The sequence below is a fragment of the Copadichromis virginalis genome, linkage group LG12 (genome assembly GCF_057382275.1).
Source record: "Copadichromis virginalis isolate Kocher_CV1m ecotype Utaka linkage group LG12, C_Virginalis_male_GT1.1, whole genome shotgun sequence".
Classification (NCBI taxonomy): domain Eukaryota; kingdom Metazoa; phylum Chordata; class Actinopteri; order Cichliformes; family Cichlidae; genus Copadichromis; species Copadichromis virginalis.
In genome coordinates, this window is record NC_140629.1 from 27,828,394 (window position 1) to 27,848,997 (window position 20,604).

The window sequence follows — 20,604 nt, forward strand, 5'->3', positions numbered from 1 at the left end:
TAAAGTGGCATGTGTTGTCTGTGAGCCACCTGCATTGCTCTATAGTGAATCACCACATTGTATCTTTCCAGTTGCTAGAAGAAAATGCTTTTTAATATAATCTCTTTTATTAATACTTCCTTTACATTATCTCTAGTGGCTTTAATTGACCCTTCTTTTCTACAAAATCTATAACATGGGAAATTTGTTTCTAGACCCCAGTATCTCCCTTTCAGACTAACTACTTAACCGGATATTTAAACATAATTTTTAAATGTCCCAAAAGTGCCTTTGCAGTCCCAAAAGTCATCAGTGATAAGAGGGCACTTTATAGATAAAGCCTTCTTAAACAGAGGGTCAAGACTGAATTGCTTAGAAGGAGCACAGCCTTGAGTCTTGGTTACACTAAATGTATCCCATTATGATTACTCGACTCCAAGAACAAGAGAATACAGCAAATGAGTACCAAGGATCAAGGTAACTAACATATGCAAATGAATTTAAAATAATTAATTTAACGTCAACTTCTTGATTCACCCGTACTATTAAAAGTAAATAAGTTTTACCCAAGATCAACACACATAAAAGCACAACAAGAATCTTGGGGGTTAGCGACAGGGTCTCTGGTTTTTCCGACACTGTCTAAAGCCTTTCACTTCCATTGATGAACATCAATGAGTCACACATTTTCTCTTTTCTATTGGCAGCAAGAACTCTCATTAGCCTTTACATAGTGAACTGTAAATCCCAGAACTGTAAAAAGCCTTGCAAGCTTTATAAAACATTTCAACAAACAAACCATGCCTACATGTTTGAAATATGTTTTTCATTTGGTCTTTACTTGCTCCCAAGATTATTTTAACACTGGCAGCGTTGCAGCTGAAAGAATGAGGCTAATATTGAAATAACAATAAGAATAGGAATAAGAATATAAACACATTAATTTAATGAAAGATATCTTGTAAACTTTTTTCTTTGCCAGCTTTCCTTTTTTCCTTTGGCTGCAACAAATGTGTAGCTTTTAGCCTGGATCATATTGTTAAATTCTTCATATTGGTTTAGGATTATAGCTTTCTGTTCGCCGTTAATCCCTTTAAAAGTAACATGAGAACAGCAAAAATGTCTGAAAAGATTGAAAAGACCATGTGTATGAAGACTAAGTATCCCAAAGAGAAAACCACTTGTAATGCAAGACACAGGAAATCTGAAAAGAACGCTTTAGGATGTTTAATAAAATCTTTCAGTGCCCATTATTTATCATCAATCATAAGTTGTAGGTGTTAGTTGCTGAAAATCACAAACCATATGAAATATGTTAATCAGACAATCCAGGTGTTTAACAAACCTCTATACTGCTTTGATTGCAACCAAAATGTTATTTAGGCTAATTAGTACGATGTTCTTTGATGAATGCCACACAAGATTTGGAAGTTATTTTTTCTTTCCATGGCACTAACTGGGCTTTCAGTAAGATCATTACCCCAAAATGCTCTATCCTCACTTTTTCCATTTACTTCCTCTTCCTCACAAGATAATCTCTGAAACCATCTGCACTGGGAGTAAAATTGTCTCCTTTTATATCTGTTTTCAAAGCTCCTATAAAATCACACAGGAAGCAAAAGCTGGGAGGAAAAAACAGAACACTCAAACGTAAGAGGCTTGTGGACATCTCAAATGCACTCACAGAAGCCATTAATAAAAATAATTAGCACGGAGATGGGCGGAAAAAAACAGGGGCCAGCTTGGCAGATGTAAAATCTCATTTCTGTGATTTAATTTTTCAGAGGCTGAAGCAGGAAATCCACCAATCATTGTGTTAGAGTATAGAGCTCTAAGAACAGGCATCTCTATCCTGGAAAGAGATAAATGTACACACAAACATAAAAACACACAGACCCTATCAGCAGCCAAAGAGGGCCAGAGGGATCATTAGTGAAGGAAGAAGATCAGATATCGCTAATTCATCTTGGTCAAAAGGATTAGAGACACAAGCAGAGAGAAGGGGATATATACCGGGCGCCTGTGAACATTCCTGGTTTAATGTACTATTGTGATTTTGGAGTCATTAATCAGACACCAGTAGACACACGCCTACATAATGTTTCACTCACTCGCAAATGCAGTTCAGGTTCTAGTTCAGAAAGGTCAAGGTGACTGTTGTTAGTGTAATTCACAGAAATCGTTAGCAAATGGTAGCTCATGTTAGAGATTAACCATTCGAGTCTACAATCTACAACACAAATAATCATGATTATGTTATGGAAGGTTAACGCTTAGTGACGGCAACATTAAGTATTTTCTATATCATTTGTCCCTACTTTGCAGAGAACAGAGAAAACTGTAGTGGTGTGGTGTGGGGCAGTGTGCAGCCTTCCAAATGTAATAGAAGTAGTTCGGTCAGGAAAAAAGCCAAGAGTCGGAGTAATAAATTGTTGACTGTGGTGTTTCTCCAAGTGCAAAATCAAACAGGAAAAGCCTAAAATCCAATTTATAACAAAATTAAATGGCTTGCCAATGGATCCAAGCATCCTGGATCCATTAAGACAAGTGGATCGCACATTCCAAGATGTTGTCCTGTGCGTGTTCGGGCTACTCGTTCTTCTGCACACAATAAGCCTGAAATAATTTATTGTTGTTGACGTTCCAAATTTTATGGAAGAAAACCAATCAAACAAGGAGTCAGCCCAGGGTGCCACACTTGTCACTGTTTTACATGTTCTCCATTTATAATGAAACAAGTGTTTTGGGGCCACATGATCCAACAATAGTGCTGTTATGTATGAAAATCATCTCAAAGCCCGATGAGTTTCTCTCGACTGTGTTGATAAACTTCAAGCGCTATAGTTCCAGTTTGACACTCGGGTATATTAAAGTTTCATTTTATAGACATTTTAACAACAATTACCAGCTAAAAACAATTCACAGACGTTGCATTTACATCAAGAAAATCAAATGCCAAAGTTCGATAGACTATAGAAAAATCACCATGGTACTAACAAGCAACAGCTTAGTTTTTTGTGTAATTTCTAATAGCTAGTCAAACTACAGTGAGTTGCAAAACAAAAGAAAACTGAAGAAACAACACTTAAAAGTCAACAGGTGAAAAGCCTAACTATCAAAAAAAAAAAAAAAAAAAGAACAGACGGCTTGTTATCTTAAGTTTAATACATTTAAGTATCAAAACTAAGAGAACCCCATGTGACAAACAAGCAGAACATCCATTAGTTTATTATCTCATTAGTCCCTTTATGAAATTCCGAACAGGAAATTTGAATAGATGAATTATTCAAACAATAACAAATTAACATAATATAAAAGCAAAAGAAAACAGACAAACCATTGCGGTTGGGAATTATTACAGCTTAAAGTCAAATTAAATTTTTTTTGACGATCAAACTCAGGCTATCATGCATCACACCAAATATTTATTTATTTTTTTGGGGGGAGGGGGGGGGGGGGCTGGCTTTTGTTACGATACAGATTGTGGGTATTTTGAGCTGCAAAGATAACAGGAAATAGCATAAGTGGTAAAAACCCTTCAGACTCGAGTAACAGTAGATTGGAGAAAGCAGGCACCCAAAGAAAATAGTCGGCTGCGCTGCTGGGAGTGTCATTTGTGCAATTTGAAGGGTGCACACATGCACAAACACAACTAAACAGTGCCACACGAAGAACCAGGATTGCACTCCTGATGCTTCAGTACCGACGAACTCCAACTGTGTATTGTACTGTAGCTGATGAAAAGACTCAAATATTCCGCAAAACATATGGCAGAATGGAATCAAGCAGAGAGGCAAGGTAGTGTAAACAAAATAAAAAGAGGAGATGATGCTACAGGGATATAAAAGAGATATATAACACCTGAGTGTATGCTGAGGATGAAAACACCATGTATGTCCCCCATCAGACAATACAAACAACTCTAATCCACCAACACAAGTAAATGTATAAAAATCCCGAGTAGCCTTTTCATACCTCATATAATGTGCTCTGAAAGACTATTTCTCCAGAAAGCACAATATTTAACCTCTCATATAAGAATTCACAAAAGTCAGCCATCAAGTAACCACCGCATGGTTTGACATTGAGTGGCCTGCCGAGTAATGCTTCTCGGTTTATTTAAAGAGTTTACTTAAAGGTAAATCTCTGGTAAAGCTCTAGTGTTGGTAAATGTGCAGAAGAGCTCCAGCTAACACTGCTTTCTTCTGCTTGAAACTTTTCAATAATATTTTCACTGTTTACAAGTCTCATAAGAGGAAAGCTGTAAAATCAAATGAGTCCTGAATCACAGTGGTGAATGTGGGCAATAATGGAAATGATGATAATGTTGGCGGTTGACTGCAACAAAGGGACAGTGATTGAAAGTATCCTACCGTGGTCTGTAATTTTACAAGACACGAGATAGAGCTCCTTCAAACTTCTCCCCTCCTTGGCAATGATTTCCACACACCTACAAAGAGACACAGAAAAACAATAAATGTTTAAAACATCACCAGAAGCATCTGCGTCGTGTATATTGTGTTTCAATATTCCTTGAGGGCAACACTGCAATGCAATCCTCGATTATGCACACGCACACAGGCACGTCGGATTATTCCACAGTAAAGGTTAAAAAGCACTGCTGCAGGGTCATCTTTTAACACACATATTAATAATTAAATACCTGATCTGATTAAAGAAGTATGCATCAACACAGCCAGAGTGTGTGTGTGAATATGTGCATGTGTGTGCCTCTCATACACACATTAGTTGTAGGCCTGCTCACTTCAAAGAGGCATATCTGCATTCAGTCCACTGTCTGATCCCTAAGGACCAACACAGTGTGAGTGTGTGTGTGTGATAGATAGACAGCATACACTAGAGAGTGCCACGGGGAAGATCAGAGTATCTGTATCAAATGATTCTCTTTAAATGTCTCTAATGAGAGTAGTGCGTGCAACAAGTAGATTTTGATCAACGCATTTGACCCATTAACCTTCAGGAGAAAATGTTTTGATCTTGACGCTGGTGTTCTTTCATGAAAATTTATGAGACAAAACAGACTAGAAGCACATACACATGCATACTGTACAGCTCTCGTGTGTGAAAACAGAGGTGGGAGAGAAATCGTGATGTTCAGCTGACTGTTGCAGGTGAGTTTCAAATCTCAAATACAGAAGTACTATTGAGGGACTTTTTTCTCCCTTTTGCAGTGCGCTCTGTAAGAATCTGCTTTACACAAATCTGAACTGGCGACTGGAGGTTACTCCAAAATGCACTCCATGAAAGTCCAGGAGCATGAGTGAGAATCTGAGATTTCTTTCCTTTTGTGCTGTTCATGGCACCTCTTTAATATCTAGCAAAAAGGACTTAAAATACAATAACGGCTTGCATAAGATAGATTTCTTTTGTTTTTTTCTCCACGAAGAATTTAAGGTTGCCCGGTTCATGGATTTCATTTGATGTGTGATATATATAACACCAAACTAATCAAGGAGTAAACAGGTGCTAGAGAGAGAAGTTAAAATGTGTGTTATATTTTTGAAATTCTTATTTCTGAGTGGAGCCAAAGCTGTTAAAATGTGTACTGACCCATCTGCTTTAGTTCACTGGACTCCATCTTTATATTTTGCCTTTTCTATTAAATTTTTGTTGCAGCGGTCCTGTGAGTCTCTCCATGTTATCAGGTTGTCTTTCACCCACTTTTTCACTGTCACTTCGCATCTCTGCCTGTTTATTTTCCTCTTTTCCTCTCTGCTTCTTACTTCATCCCACCTTTCTTGCTTTGTATAGCTACTCTTCTGTATCTCTGTCTGCGGCCTACTGTGTGATGGGGATAAAAGAAAACACAGACAAGACCTGTTGAAATTGGCAATTCCTGACTCAAGATTGTGCTGTGGCCAGCCGTAGATTAGAATCAGTTACCGCAGGGTCACAATATCATGCTGTTTGTTCGGGGGCTACAGTATTAGACCTGCTAATAAATTAATGTACTGGGAAGAGCTGGTGAGGAAACGGATAAAAAAGAAAGCAGCAATTGAGGGACTGCGACAAAGGCCGAGGCGAAGTGCATCCTCTGGGAGCTTGTTACACTGTGCCCAGGTCCCCAGGGTTAGAGCAAAAGCAATTAGATCAGACATCAATGAACGCGGGAGGGAGCAGGGAGAGTAACTACAGCAGGAGACAGTAAGTAGAAATTTCTGTACAGTAGTCGAAGGGCTACATCATGGGAGACTGACAGATCTAAGCAAGTGGGGGAGAAAGAGAAGAAAGACTAAGAGGCCATTAACAAGGCCTGAGTGAGGTGAAATGACAGGAGGTGGGATCGAAAAGAAAACCAAGCAAAACGAAGCAGAGGTGCACGAAGTGATAACCAAGACATGGTTCATGCAACCTGGATGGGCTTCAAGATGCATAAACACCACACAAACACCACGAAGGTCAGCTAGCATTAGCAATCTGATCCTTTTGAACAGCGTACAGACCCCCATAGCTAAAACCCCTCAATGGATATAGTGTTCATGTTTTGACAGAGCACAGGAGCCAATCAGCATGAGTCAGTTGCCGTGATGCAAGCACACAAGTGAGGTTCATAACAGTTTTAAGGGAGTGGCAGGCCTATACATTATTATAGTAAAGATGCAGGTGGGTTTTTAAAAAAAAAAAACAGATTGCTTTCTTTTAAAGGCCCCAGGGGGTCAAGCCTAAGTTCTCTGATCTGCAGAGTGTGACAGGACACTGCTGGTGGCTTCAAAGCCTTTCTCCAGCATTGCCCATCTTACTTTTAGTTGTTTATGCAGAAACATGAAAGTGAAAAGCTGAGGTGTTGGCACAGAAAAGACCACTTTGTTGGTACGGAGGACTGAAAATGCATTACTCATATCAAGTGTTACGGGAGTGAAGCTCTCAGAACTGGGACGACATGATAAATATTTGTATTTAGCTGTGTTCTTATTTGCTTCAAGATAGAGTAAAGGTTTTTAGGGAAAGCTGGTCTTATCTGAATTTCCTTAAGAGTTTGTAAGTGCACTTGTTCTTGTTTTTGGCTTACTATAACAATAGACTTAATGAGCATGGCATTTGAGAGAGTGATCGTGTCAGCACTCTAAACGAATTCATAGTGATGAAATGCATGCAAATTAGAAGGAAATTCACAAGGAAATCTTCTTTTTACACATTGTTTAGCAGCAAAGTCACCAAGGTTGGCTTTTGTCAGATTTGACAGGTGATTCTCAGACCATTGGTTTTATTCTTTTTCATTTATATAAGAGCTTAATCTAGGGAGAAAAAAAACACTGCCTGATAATGCTGGAAGGAAGGATGCTATATGATAAGGCCTTCTTGCATAATCATTTTGGTAAAACATATGAATGCAAACATGAAGCGGAGGAAGACAAGATCATTGCAATGTTGTTGAGAAACTACTGGTAAATGGGGACGAAGGTGGGGTGAAGAAGAGGAAAAGGAAAATGATAATGATTAAAGACGTTTTAGAAAGAAAAACATTAGAAAGACAGAAAGGTGGTGGATATGATGAGGAAAGCAGACAATAGATGTAGAGGTTAGTTGTTGACAGAATGACACAGCTGATGTCAGATGAAGGATTAAGAAAAGCAGTTTGAAACAGAGGTGGACTGATGAAGTGACAGAAAAATCTGGTGATGCGGTGATGATAAAACAGTGTAAGAGGCAAGAAGAGAAATATCACTGAAGAAGAAAATCAAGGAGTAGAAATGATAAGCTAGAAGATAACGAAACTGTGTCAGAATAATGGAGAGGAAAGAATCAGGAAACTGAAAAACAAAAAAAATGTTTTACTTTGTACTAAATTACTGAGGCAATGATAAGTGAAGAAGAAGCAGACAGACAATGATTCACCACTTATTCAACAAGAGCTGCAGAGGGCTTAAGCCTAACCCATCTGATGCTGCGTGAGAGGCAGGTTAGATTCTGGACACGATGCTAGTCCATCACAAACAGCTCATGCCCTCATGCACAACTACGGCCAATCAAATGAAAGCATGTGTTTGGATTCTAGGAGGAAATGCAGGCCGGACTCAAGAGAACTTGCAAACTCCATACAGAAAGACTTGAGTAAATTGTAAATGGAATGGTACTTTTATAGTACTTTTATAGTACTTTTCTACTCACTTTGAGCACTTAAATGCTTTTTTGCTACGAGTCTCATTCACACATTCGATGATGCGCTTTTTTTTCTTCGCCTAAGCATTTTTATACACTTACAGTCACACTCCAAGGGCCATAGTGCTAACCGCTGTACTTGTGTACCATGAAATGATGAAAATTTTAAAAATGAAATAAATAAATAAATAAAAGAAAGGAAAGCACCAGAAGAAAAGGAGGATGAGGAGGATGACGTTCAAGCATCTTGTATATCGTACAGTTATGCAGCTAGCTAATACACAGCTCCAGGCTATCTGTTCCAATAAAATGACAATAAAATGGTTTCTATGATAACTAGGTACCACATGTGTACACGAGTACACATGTGTACACGAGTAGTGTACACATGGGGTCTCATCAGGGGTCATCTTGTAGTTTACGGTCTCTGTAATGCCAGCACAAACAGCTAGAGGTAAACAATTAAAGTGTCCCTCCTTTCTTAATCTTGTTTTTACAGTTAAACCTCAACAGGATCTAACTGTGGTTCAGTGCTTGGAGAACCGGGGAATTGTTAAAGTTTATCATTCGTAAAAGCAAAGTCAGATGCAAAATTTCTATCTAAATGAATTACTAAATCCATACCACTGGACCTGAAGGAGCAGTGGTATGGATTACTCTAACTCTAAAACATTTTAGATATAACTGTGTTTCCAAGACAGCTAATGCCGCCTGCCAAAGAATGCAGCCTTTCTTCAACTCTAAAATCATAAAAAAATTTAAAAGTTGTTTTTAATGAATACAACACATCTGCTACCTGAAAGAAAGAAAGATGTTATTATCCCATTACTGAGCCAATATGTAGAACTCTCAACGGTAAATAAACAATTTAATTATTTCTCTGAAAACTTAAAGCTCTAGATGGAGCTATATTTGTTTTATACCATCAGGTAAAATATATATTTTGCTCATACTTATTCACGCTTCCTTTGGTATTTTTCCAGAGAGAAAAAAAAGAGTTTAACTTACTTATCTTCTGATTAACAAAATTTTCTTTCTAGGATCCTCAGATGTAAATAAGACCCAAAAGTTTGACAGACTATGGAGTACAGATTACGATGAAAATACTATATATATATACACACATATATATATACACACATATATATATATATATATACACACACACATATATACACACACACACACACATATACACATATATATATATATATATATATATATATATATATATGTGTGTGTGTGTGTGTGTGTGTGTGTGTGTGTGTGTATCTGCAATTTTTATCTTGGAATTAAATTTGCTCAACCATATTTCCCAACTTGCTCACTACCACTGCAAAGCTGCATTCAGTACGTAGCTCACTGAAAAAAATTAAGACAAAATTAGATTTTAAAGGCTACTGTGTGATGGGTGAGCAGTATTGACTTCTAAAAAAAAAGAAGTTAATAAAAAGATTCTAATCCATCCCATTAAAGGTGTTATTTACAGGGACTAAATGTAATTATTATGATGTGTTATGAAGTGTTTTGTTTTTGTTGTTTTTTTAATCCCAGAGAAGCACTTTCATAACTAAAGCAAAATAATAGAACTGAATTTTAAGAGGTAATAAATCTTATCAATAGTGTACTAAATTTTAGGAAAATGGACTTTGAAGTCAAAGCCAAATCACTGAGGTAGGTTTTTCTTTAGTTTAATTCAAATGGTTTATTAAGACATCAAAGCTGAAAAAAATAGTAAAGTACATAACCTGGTATATGGTCATACTGCAGCCCTGACTATTGTTAAAAACAGAAAACTCCAAAGGATGAGCACCTAGAAAATCGCCAGCCAACCAGCACTGTGCCTAAGGACAGCCCTTAATACTGGCTCACTGTTTGATCAAACTTAATCTCTCCTATGAGCATGTTGCCATGGTCATACTCAAATTAGATAACCACAATGCTTATTTAAGATTTATGTCTCTATGCCACACGCTAATTTTTGTTATTTTGTATTTCTGTTGTTAGCTTAGTTTCCATCAAGTTACTGAAAATTAATCCAAACTGAAAATTATAGAGTTTCTTTAGTTACACAACTGTTATTAGTGTCACATCCTTCACTAGGAATTTAAAGCATGTTTTTGTAAGTATGCAGCATTTTTAATTCAACACTCCACTGGTTTCTATTTGTTTAAAATAGGGTAATTTGTCTGTGAAGAATTCTGTGGGCGACTTTCTAACACACCCAGTCTAACCACCTTATTAGGCAATATCCATACACACAGGGCCTACAGCAAGAAGATGCAAAAAAAAAAGAAAAGTGGGGATAAAGCAAGTGATGGACAACTTTGTGTGTGTGTGTGTGTGTGTGTGTGTGTGTGTGTGTGTGTGTGTGTGTATCATTACACAGTGAGTTGTTTGCGCTTGTGCAGTTCATGCATATGTCTCTCAGAGGTGAAGCTAATCTTCTTTCATGCAGCACAGCCAGAGGTATCCGAGCAGACAGGCAGCAAGAGGAAGAATAGTAACAATACTTGAGAGAAACAGAGGTCCATATTTATCACAAAGACTGCAGACAGTCTTGCAGCCAAGCAACATGTGTAGTGTTTCTCTTTAGCTAGCCGATCACAATGGAGCAGGAACAAAGACACGGCTGGGAGAATGGCTGTAGGTAGGTACACTAGCACAGTGTCGACCAATACAAGCCCTCGTCTCATCCCGTTCCTCACACAACCCACAATTACACGGCTGTCTATACTCACAAAAGAAGCAGGGAAATAGAAATGGCAGATTTTCCAAAGAAGAGTGTGAAAAAGGAAAAAAAAAAAAAGGAGAAAAAACTAAGCATCAAATGTATAAAGAAAAGCAGCTGAAGGTCTAGGGAGAGGTTGAAAACATAAAAAGTAGGAGGAGGAGGAGGAGGTAGCACTGGTGACAGACAAGACTTCAGACTTCCACGGCTGTCTTTAGACTTAATGAAATTGAAGGGCGGAGCAGCAAAGAGGAGGAGAGCGAGGCAAGACATGGTATATACTTGTGTGGAGAACGCTCTTGCAAAATTATTCTTGCTGTAAATTTTCTTTATATCACCAATAAATCCATAAGCACGAGCAAGGAAGCAGGGTTCTGCTTCCACAGGCGATGTGCAGCATTGAGTTTCTGGAATCCTCTATGCACAAAAAAAAAGAAAAAGAATTTTATAATGTTTTTTTCATTGGGTTAGAATCAATTGGTTCAAAGATATCCAATAACTTAAAAGAGCTCCTTAGTAAGCAAATACCTCATATTGAGGAATTGCAACAACAATTTTAAAATGAAGCAATTCAAATTTTATTGAAAATGTTCACTGCTTTTGAAGAGCTGATTTAATATGTGCAGACTGTTCTGTTGCTTAGGCTTTAGTCACACTACAGGTTTAGCTGTCTGTGAGTCATTGCAAGTAGTTTGTTTGCAAGATGATTCTGCACAGCTTTGTTGCAGGCAACCTGTCTCAGTCCAACTCAGACGAGCTGTAATCACTCCCAAAGTGATTGGCAAAGATTTGCAATTAAGGTGTGCAATCTAATTTATTAAAGCAAACATACTGCCAACAATCTGCCAACAATTTGTAATCAGTCTAAGTAAGCTGAGTTCCAACTTAACTGCATTACTAAGTTACTAAGGTTTGCAGCATGAAATTAAGTGCAAACTATGGTAAATTTAACATTGAAAAGCATGCCGTATTTTGCACCCAATGTGTGCAGTAGTTGCCTCTAAGTTAGCAAAACAGGTATAGGTGGATGGCTCAAAGCTGTGAGCACAGTAAAGTTTGGCTCTGTCCTGTAGCTCTTTACTCAGTCTCATGTGTTTAATGTTTAGAGCAGAGTGCAACATACTCCTGCGCTGTAATAATATTGGTATTATTGCAGCCCTGGTATTACTGAAGATGAATACATCTTTTTTTCCTGTTTTACAGTGAGCAGATCAGTACACACTGAAAACATATCTCCCCGTCTTTTCTCAGCAGTGCGCACACAGAGAGCAACATTCATGTGTCTTTCTTTTACTTTCCACAATAGACACTAATACATATATCTGTCAAAATGCATCGAACAGGACTGTGTTAAGGTGTTAGTTAAATATGCAAAATATTCCAAACTGTATGCTTTCTTCTTCAGACACTTGCAATCAAGTGCAAAAGAAAACACAATTGCAACTCTATATAAGCCTCAGCATCTTCGCAATTTAAAAAGGCAGCTGCCATGTCGTCCTTTTGTCTCATCATCATTCTCATCATGTGGTAACATCCCTTAGGTTTTCTGCTAGAATTAGTCGATTCTCTCGTGATCTACAATGCAAAAACACACACCTGGCTGCTTAATGTTTTTGCACCACAAGCTAAAAAAAAAAAAAAGCTTTCTGTCTCACACAGCCAGGCCCATCTTTATTTATTTTTGACAGCTTTTGCAGTCTCCAATGAAAGCCTGTTCTGACCTCTGTGGAAACCTAAGGGAATAAAATATATATTATATAACATTATATTATATAACATTACATCTATCTAAGAGCCATGCAAACCATTTGCCATGACCACAAAGTGTTGCATTTCTTAAAACAATACAAAACACAAACAGCACCACTTTATCTGAGTGCTGCCCATACAATTTATTCATGTGTTTTATTTTAAATGACCAGCAGGACATTTATCGTTACAAACACTGACACCTGCTTTGACAAGAAGTGGAGAGAAAGCCAGTGCTTACTTTATGCAACTTACTTATAACCCCAGCAGGCTCTGTTTCTGATACATCTGAACCTTCTAAAAGCACATCCACATCAGCTAACCTGAATCATCTGTTAGCACAATTCCTCAAAGTCTCTGGATACTCCTTTTCCTTTGTTTTTCTTTTCTCCCCTTTAATGGATCAACACTGATCTCAAACTTGATACGCGGATACAATTGTGTCTATTTGTGTGCATTCGGTGTACGTGTGTGTAAGTTCAAGCCGTCTGAATCAGAGTCTGCTTCAACAATTAGGGCCTGGATGACTTCCCAGGCTAGCCTGCCATACCCACTGCTGTGATGAGAATCACATTCCTATTGTGTTCCACTACAGTTAATCATGTTTTCAAACGACTCAACAAAACGGTAGAGCATTCCAGCAGGTTGTCATCGGCCTGCTCAAGAATGTGCCGATGGGATCATAACTGGAGCCATAAATGCCCATCAATCTCGTCTTTCCTCCACAACCTGTGCTTTTTTTGGTTTGTCTGGGAAAGCAAAGCAAGGACTAAAACACCCTTTTTAAGCCAACCAACAGAAAGGAGAAACATAAAGACCTCTGTGCCCCTGTCTTCTCTTATCCGCTGTGAAGCCTGCTATTTAAATAAACATTTTCTCCAGCTGTAATCACAGGCTAAAAAAATAAGTTTCCAAAGTAAGTGGTAGAAGTTACAGTAAAGAGACACAGTCCTGCTCTGAGTAAATAACAATTTGGCAGTTTGGGTAATAAAACTGAATTCAAAACTGCATCAGACTTTCATTGACATTTGATATAAATTCAACCGTAAACTCCTGGACGACAATCCCCAAGAACAAGTGTCACTTACAAACCGGTCCGTATTTCCATCAGAAACTAGAGTGAAAAAGCCAACTAAGCACTTTGTGAGGTTAAGTGGCAGTTATTCACTTGAAGTTCATCCAAATGGACAGCCTGTTGCCTTGCCAACACTGACGGGCCTCCGTGATGCACATGCACAAACAGTATTTTAAAGCCGCTTTTCGGTTGCCAGCAGAAACCAAACTGGGCTGACATCACTCACGCATCTTTCCACACTTCCTCTGCTACTCCTTCCTCCTCTCTCTTTCCCTGAGGACATGCAAGTGAGATACTCACCTGTAAATGAATAACCGGGTTCTGTAAAGCAATGCCATGCCCCTATCTGCCTCCACAGTCAACCCACTGCAGCCATAACACAATAAATAACCCAGGAGAAGATGAGCACTGCCCCGTGGCAGATGGTGATAACACTTACAGCCTCAGGTCTGAGCTGACACAGTGGCGTGCTGCCTGTGTGTCTGAGTGAGAGAAGGTTGGTGAATCTCTGCCCATGTGAGACGATCAGTTAAGACAGAGATGGTTGCCCATGATAGATGTCACTGTGTGGAATAAAAGTAGTGGATGCATCTGCTTTCCTACACACTATTTATTTATTTATTCGGTCAGCTTGAAGAAGAGAAAATTGGTTAAAACCTTTCAGTATTAAACTCTGCTAAAATGAATAATAGCCTTTTTATCATTAAAGGACTTTTGCTAATTAATTACTAATTAATGAAATTGTAATCAATTTAATTATAAAACGCACTGATAGTGCATTTTATAGTAGGGTTAGTAATAGTAGTTGTGGTAACCACTTTTGAGCCCACGGAAATTGCATAGATTGATCGGTAACAGGTACCAATCGTGGTCCAATCCAGACTGACTGCAATTACACTCACACACATTGGAAAACGTTTGCAAATGATTACCTTCTAATTTATAATAGAAGACAGATTGATAACGCAATCCGAGATCGTGTGCATTGTTCAGTGCAACTCACCTATAATGAAATGGTTCGGCTAAAGGGGACTTGACTCTGCTGGTTGCATTCTGGTAATAATTCCATATAAAAGCAACAGAATATTGTTTCAGGCCTCCGAGTACCACTATTTATGGAGGAATTTCTGAATTTACGTTTTCATTTTTGCCAGTTAATTAACCACAGTTAATTGCGCTATTATAACAAAGAGACTGCATGTAAGTGCCAACCTGATCGATTCAATCGCAAACTAATAGCAGACTGACTCCGTCTTAATGCACCAAGGTTGTTTTGAAGATGCCAACCAGCGGTCGCAGATCTGATACCGCTTTCAAAGGCAACAAGGTTGTTAGTTCATTGCACGTGGTCACAATAACTTTGGTCGTGTAATGGTTTCTCTTATGTGTTGTGTTGTGTTGCTAAACATGTTATCTATCGGTCTCTACTGTAGAAACACTGGTAGAGTTGACCATTTGTGGGAAGTTAACCTGAGTGTATTCTTATTTATTTTTTATGAGACATCTTGTTTGTTTTTATGGATCTCTGAAAGAAAAAGTTTGATTGACTCAAATATTAATAGAAATTACTGAGTCAGAACATTTTTTTTCTGTTTCTGACATTAAAGCAGGTCCCTATTTCTTTGAAATGCTGTCCAAAAGCACACAATAACATTTCACTATGATTAAATGCGATTTCTCCTGCAGAGATAATACAACCAATAAGCACTAGCTAATAACAGAATCTTGTTTCAGGCTCTGAAGAAAATAGCCAGTCTGACTTTGATAAATTGAGGTGAGCGTGCCCCTTAGGGCTGCATATCATAACTCTTCTGCTCCATGTCCACATGCAGAGAGAGGTGAACTATTACGATGTTTACCAATATGCCTGACACAGTGGCACACGGTATACACCCTCCGCCAACTCAGCCAAAGCTAATTGCTCTGCACTTTGATTACTGCCATCTATTTTAATGAGAGCTTATCAACCCATTCTTTCCTGCCCGTTTTCTCTGTCAAACACACATGCAAACATGACAAACACATGCATGAGTGTGTGCGCACCACTTAGGCATATGTCCGCACACAGACAAGAGAACAATACTGTGTGCCACGTTTGTGATGGTGGCAGGAAATTGGAGGGTGTTCATTAGGCTAATGGATATGAAGAGGAAAGGAGAAGGGGAATGTGTGTCTGGGGGGGTGGTGTGGGGGTGAAGAGCAAGAAGGCCACTGAATTTAACAACAACAAATTCTGTACAATGGTCCAACAAGTCGTACTGCAGTATGTAATTTTCTTGCTACTATGATAGAGAGACGAATACTTCAATTACACGAAATGGCTTTAATTACGGTGAATTTGCCTCATAAGCCGACTCCTGTTGAGAACAAATGAACTGTTACATTTTTGGTGCTAGTGCTCACTGCTCCTGCAGCTTGGCTGGATGGACTCAGCTTCATTACGATCACTGGTTTACCCGCACACACACCAAGATGACAAAGCCTAATCAATGGACTCACACTGCTCTAAAGACTCTGGAAGAGGAGAAACAGTAGATTCCGAACTGGACAGGGTTGCTGATCGATGGTGAAAATGGCTTCTGCGATCCTTTGAACACATTCAGCACACTTCTGTCACCTAGGATGTTCAGTAGGTTTTCCTTGAAACTTACAAAACATTCTATTTTCCCACTGACAGTGAACAATGTGAGCAGAATATGCTATGACAGGCTGCGCATCACAGAGCGCACACAAGAATACTGTACTTAAACGAGAGGGAGACGAGAAAAGAGAGAACACCAAAAAGGGAGGAGAGTGCAATAGAGGGCTCGAGCATGACAACCGCATTACAACCACAAATATGCCAGATCACATCAATACACTGTGCCTCATCATTTTACGAGACGCTGCTTGTCCATGAAACTACTTCAACATGTCTAGTAAAACAATCATCAATACCACACACACACACACACACACACACACACACAACTGCTGCTGCTGAATACTGCTGTTGTGCCAGGAAAACAAAGCCCCAAATAATTCTAAGATGAAGTTACAAAACAGGAATAGGAGATTATGCAAAACAATAATCTGTATCTCTTCAATTTTTAAAAATTGAACCTGAAGTTGTGCCTCATCCTGGCAACATTCATGCCTGACTTTTGGTCTCTGACTTGATTTGTGGAGAGTTCACATTGACCTGATCATCACCCCCATGACCCAGGGCACCATCTTTGCACTGAGATGAGCAAAACTAAGAGAAAGCTGAAAAGCAGCAGTACTGTCTTACAAACTATACTCGCTCTAAGCTACAAGTTTCCAGACAGATTTGCTGACAGTTGCTACTGCCCGAGCTAAAGCAGGCGGAGGATTCCTCTCGCTTTCTTTTTACACCCTAACACCTACACCTACAGGATAATATCACTGAATTGTCCTCTTTGATTTACAGCGCAAATTGCTTTCACATTCCCTTGGTGTTATAATATTAAAGTATCACCTCTTACCAATAAAACGCACGCGTCACACTACAAATAAAACCCCCACGTAAAAAAATAAATAACCTGTAGTATAGGGAGAGGGCTCTACCACATACTGTAAAAACTAGCTGCTAATCCAATTGTTCCCTCTGTGGGGACAGGAGAGAGAAACATCCTAATGAGAAACCGGTGGCTAAATATCCATGATGGTAATAACAGTGGGAGCGTCTCTCAGAGCAGCCGTTTGACTCTGGTGACACACGGCCATTAAGTATTCATGAAAACAGATGTTGCTTTGCTCGCCAGCCCATTGGCCCAAACACCCCCTGAAAAATGCCAGAATCCTAAATGAATTTCCCAACAGAACGCTCCGTTTGATCCCCCGCCAAGAGAAAGTGAAGAGTTTTACGTGCTATAGGAGAAGGGAAGAAACAGACAACTATGGGGGAAGGAGGACAAGAATGGGGTTTATCCCCCTTCAAGTTGCTGTCCTATCAGCCTCATGCAACAGCTCTTGATCATCACCATCTCTTTCTCTTCATGGCTCATGCCACGTTTAGCACAATCTATTAGCTTGATAGCAAAGTCAATTTACTGAAATGGTCTTGATCAGGTAACACTTTCACTGGATTACTGCTAGCTAAGTATAGGGTTTAAGCTATGGCTTTCCATCCACAACGTATTTGTATGATAAGTGCACTAGGGCAGATTGTTTACAGGTGGGTGACAAATTACAGTCAAGAACCTGAACCCATGAGCCCTCAACTGAGGCGATCCAATGGCTCTGCTATGTAGGGTTCATTGCACGGGCATGATTTGGCTACTAAGCAAAGTGGGACTGCAAATCAGTAGAAAGTAGTTCCAACTCATCTTTATCCTATAAAAATAACTTTCTATTCTGATGGGAGCTCCATCTACCATGATGCCAACGTCCACACCCACAGTGTGTGAATGATTTGATGAGTATAATAATCATCTGAATAACATGTTTGGCATTCCAAATCAGCATATCTCAACCCAATTACAGCCATATGGGAGAATTTGGACCGGTATTTTGACAGGGCTCCCAGCATCAACAATTATTTCAGCTATTATTATTTCCTTCACACTATATTACCTAAATCAGTATATAAATCCTTACTCTGTCCTCGTACTTAAGAATACCAAACACAGGGGTTAATCACTCTTGTTTATGCCTTCTGGGTTGTTTTTGTATCCATCTTTGTCTTTCTAATCATGTCAGTCAAGTTTACAGTCACATGGAAAAATGATGGATGACACATCTTGTAGCCCAAGAGGATTGGGAGCCAGATGTACAGCCTTTAATCTTTTTTCTTTGCATAACTAGTGATATTACAGCGTTCTCTTTACAAAGATCTTCTTTTTAGTGTGCCGGAGAATTGACCAGAGCTGGTGGTTTAGGGAGACAGAGGGAGGAAGACAAAGTAGAATAAGAAGAACAGGCTGTAATAGACAGTGTTGTTGATGGATGTGATTATAGCCTCTTCATGCTGCCCATTCATTCTCTATAGATTCCAGATGATAGCAGTGCTTGGCCCGCTCTTTCTTCCTCTCCATCTCACCCTCTGAGTGTTTTGTCTTGGGTCTCTTGCTTTCCAGCCCTTCATCTGAACATCCCATCCTTTTCTCCTGTCTTTCAACTTTTCTGTTACTGTTTAGCCCTCTTTTCTCTCTGCCCCATTCTTCTCCCCCTCTCTCTTTTTGCTCTCCTATCCCCGTGTACTTTCTTTGATGTTTCTCCTCCTCATAAAATCATTTTCTTCTCACAATCCCTTCCCCTTCTACCCTCTTGTTTTCCTTCACAGGGAGCAAGGAAACCCCATCACATATCTAAAACCTTCCTTTCTCCTCACCATAAAGCATTCTTCTATCCTTGCCATTTTTCCCCTCTTTACTACTGTCACTCATCCTTTCATGGGCATCACCCCAGTGTACTTCTCTAGAGTTTACAACAGGGTTCATATTTCCAAAGAAAAGACACCCCCTGATGAGTGGTGCGTGTTTGCCTCAAAACACATTAGCAGTGTTGAGTAAAACGCTATGACAAATGACAGGAGACTAGCAGTGGGGATCCTGTTGGTCATTCAGCCAGCCAGCAGAAGCACTGGAGTGAACTCCGGCACTACACTAAGACTCAAAGTGAAACCAATCCTCCAACCCCATACAATATCTGCCTTAATCTTACTCAAGCTCCGCTCATTACACACTCAGCATGGGTTGGAGACAGGCAACGCAGGGAGCTATGCAGCTGGGGTTTGGTACACCAACTGTGTGCGAGTTTGTGAGCATGCAGACGCGATGATGTGGTATCACAATCACTGCAAGACGAAGCCATTGTACTCAGATCAACAAGATTTACAATCCGTATCCTCCCCTCCTATGAGAGACACAACCACGGAGAATGCTAACTTCCACCTCCATAAACAAGCATCATAAGCATTACAATGACATGTGAGCATGTTTGCATGTCTGTGTAAGAATCAGCAGACATGCTGATACATAAAGTCTGCACACAGGACATGGCTGCATAGATTATGAAGTGATTTTATATTTGAGCATATGTGTGTGAATGGAAGTGTGTACGTGCAAGAGCAAGTGTCTGTGGACTCTTTTAACCTAGCAATAAAATAAACCCTGACCGTGATTCATTCACCACCCCCACCATGAGATGTGATGTCATCCAGAGTAAATTCAGACAATCCTAATTGTGCAGGGTGATAATGCACCCACATAAAGGCTAACATATTTCAACCCACAATAATATCCTCCGTAATCCAAAATCTTTTCAGCACCTACGAGTATCCAGCTAACATTCAAGGACGGGTGGAGCAAAGGCTCTGACAAAAGCCAGAGGGGTTGATAAAAAAGAAAGAAAATCCGAATTTTGTGCACAGAGACGCACACTACAAAGCAAAAAAAATTGCTTCCTTCAATACATTATTTTCTTATACAATCATGTGCAAATACACATGTACACAGACTCAACCCAAATCAGCAGACTGGAGGGCTGGAGAGGCACACCTCCTATTCTGCCAGTTCACTTTTATGTCTCGGCTTAGATACAAATCCACACAGCATGGAAGCTCACTCCACCACCTGAGGTGTGTGTGTTTGTGTTTATGTGTGCCAGTAGTGTGGGTATGAATGCCTAATCCACCACCTGTTTGTTAGATTACAAAGCCAAACCTTATCCAATTCCAGAGGGTGCAATTGGATGTTGGCACTGGATGCTTTAAGTGTTTTATTTTGGAATTTACATGCACAAGTCATGCGTGTATATGGGGTTTGTAGCCGTTGTACAGTTGAGGCTGTTCCTCATTAATCAATTTATCAAAAGAAACCAAGAGCCAGAGCTCTACTTTGCAAGTAGTAAAACCACAGTGTGCTCCTTCTTAGCTCCGACTCACATAACCCATTTTCAGGTCACACACAGTAACAAAAAACCCCACAGTGAGGATCACTGGCTTGAG

General features: G+C 39.4%; 1 protein-coding gene across 1 annotated transcript in view; it reads right to left on the minus strand.

Annotated features, from left to right (window-relative positions):
- Positions 1 to 20,604, minus strand: part of fbxl17 (F-box and leucine-rich repeat protein 17) — a 225,130-nt gene that overhangs the window by 69,555 nt on the left and 134,971 nt on the right. The window contains exon 9 of the mRNA XM_085475747.1: positions 4,353 to 4,429. Within this exon, the coding sequence (XP_085331873.1) occupies positions 4,353 to 4,429 (77 nt within the window). The remainder of the gene's footprint in view (positions 1 to 4,352; positions 4,430 to 20,604) is intronic.